The following is a 15,687-nucleotide window of genomic DNA, read 5'->3' as shown; positions in this document are numbered from 1 at the left end:
AAAAAGAGTGAAGAAAAAAATAAAATGGCAATTGAATTTCTAATGTTTTTAGGTTTTATATAAGATCCATCCACAGGCAAAATTTGGTGTTTGGAAAATGGTTTGGAGAAGGGGTGCTCCACATGATTTTAGGGAATTTGCCATCTCTAAGCAATTGTATGGGTAATAAGATCCCTTTATAGGAAAAGGCCTCTATTTACACGCAATATTTCTATAATAGGAACTCTCAAATGGAAAGAGGAGTTGTAAGTAGTTGTAATTCTTTTTCCAAAGATTCTAGTGGTTTTCTTTCCATTACTGATCTGAGGTCATTAAATGCAATGAAGTGTCAATGCACACTGAAAGGGCTATTAGCTATGTAAATGTCAAATTATCTTATATTTGAGCAAAGTTGATCAAATAATGTCTCTATTAAAAGTGCTTATTATTAGAGCTTTATGCCTACAGAAGTTTGCCTCCATGACTCTGAGGGGTAAAAGGTAGTTAAACTGATCTTTCTCCTAAAGGTAGGGGGGTTATTTTTAATCTTTTACATAAAGTTTAGTAGTTTTGAATGGCTGTCAAATGTTCCCTGTACTTGGGCAGAAGGCATCAGCTCAATAAGAAAAATGGATACATTACAAATGTGTTTTCAAATTTGCATTTCCACTTACAGTGAAATATTTCATAATCATTGGAACTCAGGATAATCTAGAATGCATGGCCTATGTCAGCCTAACTACTGTCATCTAGAACAGAGATTTACCTTTATAATGCATGCACATCATGAATTTTAATCATGTCTGAATAGTCACACTGATGCTTTCTTGCCTTTGCTGTTTAGAGTATCTAAAAAGCAGCCTGTGGAATTAAGCAGATCTATTGTCCTAAAACTTTGTACTTAGAGTTCACTTGAACAAAAAGTTTTGATTCCTTTATATTTTTTTTTTGTGTGTGTGTGTAGAAGTACTGGGGTGTGGGCCAGAGGTGCAGAGTGGTTAGAGGATTCACCAGAGACAGAATATGGAGCTGAACAGGCAGACTGACTGAGATACACTGCTGTAGGGGAGCAGTGGAAGAGACAGGAGAGGTCTGCTGTGAGTGTGTCGAATGTGTGTTACCTCTCTGGCAGGGGATGGAACTCAGGCCTCTGGGGTGATAGCACTAAAACTCAATATGTAGGCCACCAGGGAGGTCCACAGTTCTGACTCTTTCAAAGGTATGTTGAAACATTTTAACCTGAGGATGATACAATAGTGATTATGCACTCCTATTTTAAATTTGCATTAACTTTTAAGGAAATGTATGGTCAGTGTTTGACTGATGCCACCATATATGCTAAAATTAAATAGGATAAAATTATACTTAGCATTTGTGAGGCAGTAATGTAGAGGTGGTGTGTTTTTCTATAGTGACAACCAAGATTTGAAATGTTGGGTGGTTATTTGTGCCATCACCATAGACAGATATTAATGATGACACTTATTTTGTTAATGTATAAATTGAGACAAAATAAATAATTTTCACAAAGATATGTCAACAGTGGTTCAAGATTTCCATGGAGGCAGCTTTCCTCCCAAGTCTGTTATCTCAGTTGCTTTGCTGTACTGCCTCTTGCATGGACAGATCTCTTAACTTAGCAATTTGATAATATAATTCTTCTTTCTAATGGGACAGTGTTGTTCAGTGAGGCCTCAAAAGGACATTGCAAAGAAAGACTTCTTGCTCTATTTTAAGTGATAAGGTTGTTAAGCTATCCCATCCACCCATTCAAGAGCATAGAATACTTACTTCATCAAAAGGCGCTGTTAAGAAAATCACCTTCAGTAGACTTTTATTATTATATGTTACACTGTGATATTTACTGCTACCTATATTACTTGGAAAAGTATTTAATTTTGATATATATCTGTTGTGATTCTAAAAATATATGTAGTTGGCAATTGTCTTCATCAATAAAAATTATTTTACTAAAAAAAAAAAAAAACACCTTTCCAAACTGCTACCCTGTATTAATTTATTGACTACACTAAGCATTATTGCAGTAAATTTGATTGGTTATATAAACATATTCAAAGTCTAGGCTATTAAATGGAGTGCTGTAATATGAGGAATTGCAACTGCCATCTGTGATGGTAAACCATAAAAAAAGAAAATTGAAGTTGTTTTTTCTAGCATACATAATTCACATTTCTACCTTCTAAGAATAATGGAAATTATGTAGAACAAATAAAATCTAATTTTCTAAATAATTTATCATTACATTGAGAAGAAATCAACTTTATATAACTTACACCAGTTTTGATAAGTATTTTACACCTACAAACTCTGTGCAAATTTTAGCAGCAAAAATAATGAAATAAGGATATTTATAAAGCTGTGATCAATCAGTTGAAATCATAGTTTATGAAGAAAGCAAGCTGTTCATTGGTATTTAAAAATTGTGAACAAATGTTAATTACTATCCAAGGTGCCAGATTTTCTACTTTCATTAATTACTAATAAATTATACATCCATATAAAGTTCACTTTCCCCAACCGAACAAGGTAATATAATATTAAACTTACTAAGTTGTATAGTCCTGGATGCAAAATAAAATGATAAAATTTGTTTATAGTTAGAAACTGGTAAAGAATGCAAGCCATATTTTTTATTGAATGGAAAAACAGTTATTTTGTAATTTAGATGAATTATTTTCTAAAGCTCCAAATAGAAAAAATACCCTCTACTTGATATTTCTTAGTAAGGACTTTTTGTTATTTTGATAAGTGATAAGTGACCTCCAAGAAAAACTATCAGTAGATATCATTTGGCTAGAGCTGTTACCACTGATCTATATTTCTATTATAAATTTCTAAGAGGTTGATTATTGTGCCTAATATTGCCAATAATTTCTACTGTGATATTTTATATGTATATGTATTTGTAAAATAAATTCATGTTTTTTAATAATTCTTAATGCTTCACCCCTACACCATTCAAGAACCCCTTATTAAATTTCAAGTAACTTTTGGGTCGTTTTGTTTCCTAGTTTATTCAGTAATTAAGCTGACTTAACTGAACCAAAAACAGAGGCTTATGCCAAGTATATAAATCCTTTTTCTCTTATGAACACTAGGTATTTATCTATTGGAAAAGTTAACATTAGATACTTAATTGTTAAATAATACTCTTCAGTTATTAGGTAATCCTTGCTTTTAGTTTCTTCTTGCACAAGAAGAAATACTCCTGTAGATTATATTATCGGCAAAAGGGTATGTTGTCTCCTTACTACTTAAAAAAAAAATAAAATAGAAAATGATTGCTCCTATTGCCAAACTAGAAATGAAGAACAGAGGTTCTCAATTTTGCTTCTCTTCTGTGCCCAGATCTGAAACCCAACTTCTCTATTTTGAATAACTATTCCATTGATTCCTATTTTATTTTGAACATGTGATAAGAACCTAAGACCATTAATACAGGAAAAAAGAGGATATTGACATTTGTGATATAAACTAAATTCCAGATATATTTTGCTGAAAATATTCTGGAACTGGAAACTGAGAAAGAGAATCAACTTTTGTTGTAAAAAGATAACAGACGTGTGGTAGGTCTTCTTCCTTCTGTTTTGTTGACAAAGTATTTTTAAGTAACCTACTCAAGTCCTCTTCAAATAATTTATGAAACTGATATTTAGGAGTATGTCCATCTAAATGCAATATGGATGTGCCTTGTTATTTGAAAGACTGCCATCAAGCTTGCCATATATGTTCATGGCCAGATAATATATATAGCAAGGGAATAAAACTAAAAGTGGGAATGTAGCCACTGAAATTGTATAAATGTTTTCAGTTACGATACATTTACATGGTGTTACAACTATATACTTACACCATTGCAAGTAAATGTGTATGGTGGGAATCAGTAGAGGCAAACTAATGAAGTCAGTATTTCTAGCCTCACAGTATTTAAGTGAAAGATATCTAAGAAAAATATCATTGCATCAAACATTTAATAGCAAAGTGATAGTTTTAGTAACATAGTTATAAACTGAGAATATTAACATTTGGTATTTGGTAAGATTTATGTTTATTAATGATTAAATGATTTGATGTAATAAATACAGTTATATCAATCTTTATTGATGTGTTCATCTATTTGTCCCTTTGTTTTTTAGGAAGCATTGCCATCATTGTGCCTCTCGTCCTCTTGGTGACTTTGATAACCACCTTAGTAATTGGCTTAGTGCTTTGTAAAAGAAAAAGAAGGTAATTGCCTGATTCTTAGACTAATAGTAAATAAAGCACATAAATTTCTTAAAACATGATTTTGTTGTTTAACTACAAAATCCTATGTTTTTCAACCATTTAATCTCTGTATTTCATTTTAAGTAATTATACTTCATACAACCCTTCACTATGTTATGTTGAAGGAATGGCTCCATACATGTAATCTGACATATCTAACAGGGAGTCACATTGATTAAAATGTCAGTAAATTTTATATTTGTTGTAGCTTTTCATTGAAATAAAAAAGTCTCTGAAAAATATTATATATTAATATGTGGATTTGTAATGTCAGTACAATGATACTGAATATGCACTGTATGTGACAAACTGCATTTCATTCACAAACTGTGTATTTTATTATTATCTGTTATTGGAATTTTATACAATTATAAAGATTAAAAGGAGTGGGCTGTGAAGGGTTATTATATAAAAACAAAGATTTTATGAGTTCTTTTTAAATTATGTAAAAAGGAATTTAGCAAAATGACTTAGGGATTGAAATTATTTCAGAGTTTATCACAGACTTGTTTGGGGTGGTTTTCATAAAAATGGGGGAAAGTATAATTTAAAAAGATAATTGATAAGTGACTATTCAGTTTCAACTATTCAGAAGGAATATGTTCAGAGTATTTTTTTATTTTTAAATCTAAATAACTGAGAAAATAGCTTACCATGTGAACACATTATTGTTCCTCTGTGACTCAATAAGTATACTTTATTTCTAACTTACTTTGAACTTTCCTTCAGTTACATTTACATAAAACAGTAAATCTACCTATATGACAGTTCCCTATATATAAAGTTAATATTTCAACTACTCACACTTTTGTTAATATTCACATATTCTAGGACAAAAACTATTAGAAGACAACCTATTATCAATGGAGGAATAAATGTAGAAATTGGCAATCCATCTTATAACATGTATGAAGTGGATCATGATCACAACGATGGAAGTCTTTTAGATGCTGGTTTTATGGTAGATCCAACAAAGGTAATATGTTTTAAATTGACAGAGAGTCAACACTAACATTCTTAAATTGTTTCTCTATAGTATAGTTCTAAGTTTCATCATGTATTTCTTCTATCAAAGTTATAATGAACTTTAGGATGCATTGAATATTATAACCCCTTCTAAAGAAAAAATAAACTTATGGACTACATTTCACTGGAAGCATAAAGTTAATATAACATGTCTTAAAGAAATTTACTTATTCACTTAGTTTGTAAACATATACTTTAGAAAAATAATAGATTATTCAGATTTGTTGGTGTTACCACATCTAAATATACAAGTTAATGTAAAAATATTGTCTGATTTTTAATAATATTAAGAGTACAGTACTTCATTACCAAATTATACATTATTTCTTTGAAGTCCAGCTAATCTATATTTTTTAATTTGTTTATAAACAAATCATGTTTCAGAAATATATTTTTGCTATAATTTCCCTATCGATATGAAGCTAGTCATAGGTACATATAGCTTGGAAACCTAGCCTGTGTTTTTTTAAGTTCTTAAAACTTTTAGTACAGCTTAGCACCTTTTAAAAATATTGATGAATGATCCAATCATCCAGGTAAATTAAATTTACAATGATTTTCTTTCACTGCATTATCTGAATATTTTACATGAATTAGAGAATATTTTATATGAATTAAGAGCATCAACTTGCTATTATGGAATTATTTTTCTTAGTTTACCCATTCATATTCTGAATAACTATCAATTTTCTAACATATCAGTGATGATGTATTCAAAATGCACATTTATACTATAAATAATTACAATGACCAATCTATTCCCAAATGGTTTTGTGCTCTACTATGCTAAAAGAAATTGAAATTGGTCACTGGACCAATTGAAATCGGTCACTATGTCCAATCTAGTTCTGGACTCAGGGATAGACTTTCTATGCCCAAAATTAATAGTCAAGTGTTAATTTCTCATCATTATTGAGTAGATAACTTTTTTAACTATCAAATAAAAAGATATTGTAATGATTTTTCCCTTAGAAATATTGTTTAATTACTACTCTTTATTCAACACTTTTACATTTGAATTTGTTCTTGAAATAAATCCTGACAATTTAAGTTTCAGTATTTTTCAACTTGACTTTGAAAGATGATATATATATAGTACAATTTGATAATTTATCTATGAATTATAAAGATATCTTAAATATTAGACTTCTTAAGGTCTTTGATTTTTCTTAGTTATAAAAATATAGTATATGCAAGTATAATAGGAACTGATAAAGATATTTTCATAAGAGAGTTATTATTTCCTTATCAGTTTTATTTCTAGTGGTAGAGTTAAGCCAGTTTTAGGCACTAAATGATTGTAATGATCGTAACTTTTTAGTATTCCATTTAAAATTTTCCACATTTACCTTAGGAAAATAAAACTATGCTTCACTGCCCCTTCAAATATGTATTAATGTACTTAGCATATAACATGCAATAAATATTTATATACCAATTTGCTGACTGATTGACCAAAATTACATTAAATGTGACTTAGATAACTGATTGTAGCAGACTCCTGATGTTGGAAATGTAAATACGAATTGTTATCTAAGAAGTGAGTAAAGAAAGCACAGTTAGTCCAAATAGGTATAGACAATTTTGAAAAGCAGACAACACTGGAGCAACATTAACAATGAAATGTTTTTCATTGAATATTTATTGTGTTACAATGGTTTGATATATTCATGATGTCATCAAAAATAAACTGCATTATTCATAAAGAATATTTTCATAAAGCAGCCATTTTCATTATGTATCAAATGGATAAAATTCTATTTCAATGACCTATAAAATTCTGTTTCAATGACCTATAATCATGTTTTGAAATAATGAATTAATTAAAACAATTTACTTATGGAGGCAATCAAAAAATTGAAAGTTTGAAAGGCCTCCATGGTGGTGCATTGGTTGAGCGCTGGGCTGCGAAGCTGCCCACAGCCTGTGCAGCACTGATTTGATCCCCGGCTGCCAACGGGGGTCCCACATGGCACGCAGACCTCTCCTGCCTCGCCCGCTGCTCCCCTCAGCAGTGTATTTAATAGGTCTGCCTGTTCTGTTCAACGCTCTGGCTCTGGTGAATTATCTCACCCTCCCGCACGTCTGACTGCACCCAGTGCTTGTATAAATAAATAAATCTTAAAAAAAAAAAAAAGAAAGTTTGAAAATGAGAAATTAGTCTTTATTGGTTTTATCCCCAAATTCATGTGAATTCTTACTTAGATTGTTTTCAACATCATCTAAATCCAACCTTTATGGGGGAAAATAAAGAGGCAATAACCAGTTGAATTTACATTTACAAGATTTTCCTGAGACCCATACCCTTATCCCAAACATTCATTATTAATAGTCGATAATTAATATTTAAAATATGTATATTTGAGTTTTAATATTAATTAAATATTAAGGTTTTAATGTTCAAGTTTTCATCTAGGCTTTTTATTCTAATATGTCACTAAAATATGCTGTGATGAATATGAGTTTACCAGGTTGGCAAATTCTCTCTCTAGATCAAAGAAAGTCTAAAGTGATTGTCCTGCATAGAAACTTAGTGAATCAATTTAAGTATAAATTAATCTGTTCTAAACTAGAAAGTCAGGTTTGTTAAAATCACAGTTAAATTTGTTTTGATGTAGCATATTTAATTTCCCCCCTAAAAATACAGAGACAACAGAAATTTGTATGTCCATGTAGACTATTGTCAGAACTTTTCAGAATTAAAAAAATAAAATTTAGTTGGGGAGGTTGGTGAATTTTTCTAAGAAATGTAAGCATGCCTATCAGTAAGCTGGACTTCCCAGAAATGTGTACCTATGAAACACAGATTCAAAATATTAATGGTTCTTCCTTAATTTATTAAGGCTTCCATGAAGGTACTTTTCATGCCCCAGGGATAAAGCACTTTTATGTCTATGATATATGAGCTATGCAAATGAAAATAATTATTTGATGTTAGATCAGAAACTAAAATTCTCTGTTTATATACAGGCGAGGTATATAGGGGGAGGGTCCGGTGCTTTCAAGCTTCCACATACAGCGCCACCCATCTACCTAAACTCTGACTTGAAAGGACCACTGACCGCTGGGGTGAGAGAAGAAAAGTCATTATTCCATGTCCATTCCATCCCAGAACCCCTCACAATCCAAGATGATTATGAGATATAGTTAGGGGCTTGCCCCTAAATGAGTTTTTATTTAGTAAGAGATTTTAAAACAGCCTTAAAATTGGGGGCCTATGTTATATGTCCTGCCTATGCAGATTATATGTAAAACATGCCATCATTTTAGGCATGCTATTAAGTAAAAATATCTCTTTTTATGAATTTGAACATTAGAATTTATTATTCTTGGAAATCTCTAGCCCAAAATTTAAAATGTACAATTTAAAATTTAAATTTGCATTTGTTTGTATTAATTTCCTATTAAGATGTTTTATGTTATATTTCTAAATTTGATGACCACTTTAATAATATAGTACAAGATGTGGCATCATATATACAATTTAGGAATGGTCTAATGAAATCATTCTTAAGAATTTTTTAATTAATAACTAGTTTCTAGAGAAAGGGTTTAAGTCTAAAGTTGCATGGCTCACAATAGATAGAAGAGACAAAAATTAAAGATATCAAGATTTCTAGGAATGACTATTTTCTCCCTTGTTTTTCATTCTCATTTTTATCATGTTTGTCTCATTTGCATGACATGGAGTTTATACTGTTTCTCTGTTGTAGCTAAGATTTAATGTTCTGCTTGGAAAGAAAATGAAATAAACCACAACTAGGAACAGTATCTCGGGTTGAGTTGCAATTAGTAAGAAATGAACATTGTATATGATATTCAATTGTAAAATATCTCTTCTGTAAATGTCAATTCTAATACAAAACCTGTCTAAGTATACATGAATTTAATAAGATAGCTGTGTCCTTCATGATTCCTTGGAAGAGTCAAAATTATTTGCATTGATCAGTATATAGAAGTTGTTTGAATCAAAAATATGTTCAGGTCTTCCCAATAATATATTTTACTTTCATTTATTTTATTTTTTATTTTAAATTCATACTGAAAAACTAAATGACTTTCTATAAACATATCTTATCTATATATTCCAATGAGTGAAAAACATATGTACTAGAAATAAGACCATGTGTTTTAGTGTTTTATGCTTTTAAATAAATTCTCAGTGAACACAGTTTTCATGAGGATCTCTTCCAAATTTAAGATTCTGTCAAAGCTACTTTAATTTTTTTAAATAATAAATTTTATTTTTATATTCCCCATACAATTGCAACCCCCCCATTTTGACCCCAATCCCTTTCCTCCCACCCCCCACCCCCTCAAAACTACTTTTAGATTTACAAGGTACCTGAAAAACATACAATTATATTTTTCTCTAATACCATGTTAAAGTCAACTATAAGTCTGTAAACAGAATTTCAATTACATTTAAATATTTACTATTAATAAAATGTATTGCAAATAAATGAAAGCATTAAAAGATATACATACTAAAAATAATTCATTATGTGGTGAAATGGATAATAAAAATCATATTTTTTTCCCTTCAGTCAACAAATTACTCCAATCCGGTGTATGCAAAATTATACATGGATGGACAAAACTGTCGAAACTCCTTAGGAAGTGTTGATGAAAGGAAAGAACTGCTTCCAAAGAAAATAGAAATTGGGATAAGAGAGACAGTGGCTTAATCAATGATAACTTTTATATGCTGTATAAATGTATAAAATATAAGTATTACTTTTGTATGTTCCAACAGTATTATACTTGTTTTGGCATCAGCATTACCTCTTTCTTTATCTTTTCCCTGGTAAATTGTTTTCTGTTTTTTTATTTTTTGCTGATGACTATTGATTGACCATTTGTATGGTATTTTTATGAATAAGAACTGCACTACAGTACAATTTACAACAATGCTGCTGATATGACACACCTTTGAATTTGTTAAAATTAAAAATAACATATTCCTTTATAGTGTGAATATGAGCGATCTATTTTATATGAACTTTTTGAGTTCTAACTTAATCAACAAAGAGGATCTCTGCACTTTTTCTGTATTTGGACTGAAGCTATAATACAATCATTTTCCTTTTCTGGTTAAACTGATGGAAGATGATGGAATGGTCAACTCTCTTCTTAGTGCCCATTAAGATTGATTCGGACTGCTGAAAATATATAGGCCTCACAAGTTCAGCATCACCCGCTTTAAATTAGTCTTAGATTGCCAAGTGATAGATGAGAATTTTGAGGAAAATCTTTTAAAAATACATAAAATTAATAATTTGCATGAACACATATGATTACATTTTCCAAAATTTAGTGGATTCTATGTGATATACTAAATGTATACACCCTGTAAGCAATAGTTATATTTAGGTCGTAGAACATAGCAAAAATATAACCAAAGTGGAACATCGCCACTTGCTATGGGATAAGACCTTTTGTTTCCCTTAGTCGTGAGGTAAAAGAGTGAGCCTAGAGCACAATGGGGCATTGGGTAATGATGTCTTAGGAACTTCTTCCCTGTCATTTGCATTTTGTGGAAGGTTAACTGAACCCCTCACCACACAGAACACGAAAGAAAAAGATAAAAGCACACAACGTGATGGTAGACTTTCAATTGTGTGAATGCATTCTCTCTGCTCGTTCAAAAGGAAGAGGCAAAAGAACCATCATGGTGTAGAGTAATGGTAAATATTTTTGTCGTATATAATATGACTAATCCAATATTTGCCCTATCCAAAATATATTCTTAAAGGGCTTCCCAAATGATAGAAGAACAATTATCTGACCCTCAATCAAAGATGGAGAGTATACATACTGACCAGTAACTCTGTTACTCTGGTTTCTTTTGGTTATGCAAAACCATGGGCCCCATCTGCTTTTTGTTTGTTTTCAAATTTTGATTGAAACAAGTGCGATTTATTTAAGTTGTATAAAAAAGAATAGCATTTTTATACAAATATCTTTAAAGGCACAAAAAGATTTATTCACAAGGTATGGAGGGCTTTTTGCTCCTCTGATAGACATGACTGACTTTTAGCTGTCATAATGTATTAACATAACAGATGAAATATGTTTGTGGTTGCTCTTTATCCCTTTGTACAAGCATTAAAAAACTGCTGTTTTATAAAGAGACTTTTTGTTGTACTATGTGCATGCATACTACCTATTTCTAAACTTTGCCATATTGAGGCCTTTATAAACTATTGATTTATGTAATACTAGTGCAATTTTGCTTGAACAATGTTATGCATATCATAAACTTTTTCAGGTTCTTGTTTAAGTACATTTTTTAAATTGAACAGTATTTTTCATTTTGGTTATAATAGTCATTTTGCCTATGTTTCTACAATGAAGTGTTAAATACTTTATAAAAAACTGTTGACTGACTTATTTAAATGAAATTCTACATATTTAAGAGCTTGTGTTGGATAGTTTTTAAAAATAAGAAAATTCCTTCCATTATATAGTTTAATATTCCTAGAAAACTATTTTGGAGAACATGAGACATAATTTGTGTTATATCCTTCGAGCACAATTCTTAGGTAGGATGGGTTTGATGGCATCATTTTTCCAAGCACAAAAGAGCATTCTCTGTTCTTGAAGCAGAAATATTTTCCTTACTTTTCCTCTCCCCTTCCTTGATCTGCACATCATAGACTCCATATTACAAGAGGAAGATAAGTTAAATACACAGTAGTTTTTGCAGATGCATTAATATAAGCCAACATTCTTCCTGTTCCTTCTCATACACAAAAAGTGTACTTTATCTCAGACTCTACATTGTTTTGTAAGTGGAAAGTTTATATATATGTGTGTGTGTGTGTGTGTGTGTGTGTGTGTGTGTGTGTGTGTGTGTTTAGAGGATCAAATTAGAGACTAAATGTAAGTAGATTTGACTTACTGGAGCTATCATTAAGTTATATTTTCTGAAGGGAACTTTTTATATTAGAGCTTTATTAATTTAATGCATTATTGCTTGAAAGAAGCAGAATCCACAGGTTCAAAATCTTGGTACAAATAATAGTATAAATGTCTAACAAATCATATATGATATATAACCTACCATCTAACACTCAGGGTCTGACATTAATTACTTATTTTTCTCATGAGGACACTGGTGAAAATCAGAGCCAAAAAGGCTCAAGATATGCTTTCTCACCCTTAAGAGCTGTCTACATTTTTATGGTCCTTACTTCTTCATTATACTTCATCATTCCATGCTGTCTCATTCAAGGCCACATCAAAGTCCAGTAGTCTTCCTATTTTCAGTGCCTCCACATTGTCTATCCCAAAGGTATTTGTTCTCAATTACTTAAAATTGACATTCTCTATCATAGTTCTCTTTCCACTTCAGTTTTCTTTTGTAAAAAACTTGTTTAAATGCTAGAAATTCAGCTGAATAATCCTCGAGAATGGCCATCATCTATAAATACAATTACCAAATACTTCATAAAATACTCCTTCAAGCTATGATAGGAAATATTGTATAAAAAATAAACACTTCTTGGAAACTCTTTTTTCCTACCCCAATGGTTTTTCATCCCAAACAGGATCTTCACATTTTAGCCTGGGTAATTCTTGGTTGACCTGGAGAGGATAGGACATTTACCAAGCTCCCTGTCCTCTATTCATTAGCTGCATCAAGCACCACTCAGAGTTGCAACAATCTGAATGTCTACAGCATACCTAAATGGCTTCTGGAGAATAAAATTGCCCTTGTTAAGATCTATTGCTATGTTGTCTCCTACTAAATGACTTTCAGATGAAACAGCTGATTTCAGAGAGTGTGATGTGAAGAATCCTCATTATCAAAATCATGGTATTCCCAAATTTTGATTTTAATCTGTTAATGCTGATGAGGCTTGAGATATAGTTCTAGAATTTTGGTCTTTATTAAGTGCCTATGTAGTTAAAAGAAAAAAAGTCATTAGTAGGCAAAAAAGTTCACTTCCAAGCATGTACGGTTTTGCATATCAAACAATTTTCATTTATGTAAATATGTTTTATTTGTGGCTATTTTGATGGCATTGATAATTATGTTTATTTTGTTTTGCATTTGATTATATGCTTGTTTTGTTGATTCTTGAAATTTAAGCTTGCACTTGTCTTCTAGGCACACTGCTTTCCATTTTTATGATGATTCAGATATGTTGAAGCTCATTACTCAAAGCGTGTTATGGTTATTATAAATGAGTTGTATTTTGCAGATCCCTTAGAGGAAAAATTGGTATAAGTAATGAAGGAAATCGAAGAAAAAAACTATTGCTTATTTTCTGCTATTTTCTCTCATCTCTATCTTTAAACTCGTTACTCTGAATGCAAATGTTCCTCTCAATTTCATCTTCCTACAAATTCATCTCCTTCATGTAGTTCTACTAAAAAGAGTGACATAGAAGAGGATTAGAATTCAGCTCAGTTCACAGTTAATCAAAATTTAGCTAACCGCTTTCCAAAAGCAGGAATTCTTCACCCTAGCATTGATGTAACTTTAGTTTATTTAAGGATAACTTTTTCAGTATTAAATGACACACTTGAATTTAATGTAGATCATCCTTTACTAGAGTAGGAATGTTTGTCTTGTAAATTTTAAGAGAAACTCAAGCATTCCAAAGTAAATTAGCATTAAAATATTTTATTACTGTATTTTGAATGTGAAAAAAAAAAACAAAAGACCCCAAAATGGCTTATTTTTTTATTTTATTGTCAAATCCATTCAGAAGCATTTATTTTCCAAATAGCATTTAGTTTCTGTATAGGGGATATGTGCTTTATACTATGTGATGTGCATATCCAATCTAAAAAAAAAAAAAAATTGAGTTCTCTGGTTTAACTTTTCTCTAGTAAGATATTATACATAAGGGACTGAAGTTTATTCTAAAAAATAGTTTCTAATGAATCCCATCACCTTTTATATCCAAAGTGATCAAAAATCAAATGAAAAATTGGTACCAAAGACAGTCTGTTTGGTAATCTTATACTTAAAATGTGTTCTTTCTTTCTGATAGTTTGCCCCTTTTGCATGGGGTTTGTAAATTATTGGTGAAATTAAGCAGTGCACATGGTACTTTAGTCATTTGTTCACTACAAGATTTTTTTTAAATTTATTTATGCATACAAGAACTGGGGTACAGGCCAGAGGTGTGGGGGTTGAGAGGATTCACCAGAGACAGAGTGAGGAACAGAACAGGCAGACTGACTGAAATACCCTGCTGTGGGGAACCCTGGGAGAGACAGGAGAGGTCTGCTGTGCCATGTGAGTAGCTCCTTGACTGGAGATCAAACTTGTGCTGCAGAGGTTGCTGATAGCTGCAGAGGTTGCATCTTTTTTTTTTTTTTTTTTAGATTTATTTATTTATTTATACAAGCACTGGGTACAGTCAGACGTGCGGGAGGCTGAGAGAATTCACCAGAGCCAGAGCGGGGAGCAGAGCAGGCAGAAGGACCGAGGTACACTGCTGAGAGGAGCAGCGGGCAGCAGGAGAGGTCTGCGCGCCATGCGGGACCCGCCTCCGGTGAGCTGTCGGCTCTGCAGAGGCTGTGGGCAGCTTCACAACCCAGCGCTCAACCGCTGCGCCACCGCGGAGGCCCCCCATAGGTTGCATCTTAGCCTCTTGCACCATCAGGGAGGCTCACAAGATATTTTTTCATCTGTTGTTTCTTCTGCAGTTTTAATATATAGATTTTAAGTCACCTGACACTATTTGATTTCCAGCTTATTTATGGCATATTGGTTGGAGATCCATGATATAACTCTTCTAGTCTTTCAAAACAATATCGAAAGAAGAAGTCTACATTTTCAGTGCCGATATAAGCAGTCCAGATCTAACTGCATAATATGTATTTTCCATCCATGGCTACTTGAATCTGTAAATGTTAAATCCGTATAGCATAATACAGGGTTGACTGTATATCATAATTACTATCATTGTACAACAGTTTGTTTGCATTAGAAAAAGTAAGATAAAACTTTTAAGAATGGCATTAAAAAATGTCAGTAATGAAAACCATACACATCTTATTCAGGATAGTAGTGTAAAAATGTATGTGATAAAAATGTTTTCAGGGCCTCCACTGGTGGCGCAGCGGTTGAGCGCTGGGTTGCGAGGTTGCCCGCGGCCTCTGCAGCGCCAGTTCGATCCCCGGCCACCTGCGAGGGTCCCACCAAAAAAAAAAAAAAAAAAAAAGAAAAAGAAAGTTTTCACACGGGACATATTGTGATATATAGATGAGAATAAAAATTGCAGCTTGAAATACAAGGATGTTTATAGAGATACTTAAAAACAATATGAGTTTAAGTGTAGATTAATTAATGAGGTACATTTCTCAATGAACAATGTCAAATTTAAGTAGAAAATAAATGGACAATGAAATTTCAAACTGGAGTAACACTCA

The 15,687-nt window shown here is 31.7% G+C and overlaps 1 protein-coding gene across 1 annotated transcript in view; it reads left to right on the top strand.

Moving 5' to 3' along the window:
* The window catches only part of LRP1B (LDL receptor related protein 1B), a gene marked incomplete at its 3' end in the record, with an annotated part of 1,731,654 nt that extends 1,721,674 nt beyond the window's left edge, over window positions 1–9,980 (top strand). The window contains exons 88-91 of the mRNA XM_084254814.1: window positions 4,137–4,227; window positions 5,098–5,242; window positions 8,263–8,361; window positions 9,840–9,980. Coding sequence (XP_084110940.1) covers window positions 4,137–4,227; window positions 5,098–5,242; window positions 8,263–8,361; window positions 9,840–9,980 — 476 coding nt within the window. The remainder of the gene's footprint in view (window positions 1–4,136; window positions 4,228–5,097; window positions 5,243–8,262; window positions 8,362–9,839) is intronic.
* Window positions 9,981–15,687: the final 5,707 nt, after the last annotated feature.

This window comes from Talpa europaea (assembly GCF_964194135.1).
Source record: "Talpa europaea genome assembly, chromosome: 1".
NCBI classification, from domain to species: Eukaryota; Metazoa; Chordata; class Mammalia; order Eulipotyphla; family Talpidae; genus Talpa; species Talpa europaea.
The sequence above is the reverse complement of the archived record's forward strand: the minus strand, read 5'-3'. Positions and strand labels throughout refer to the sequence as shown.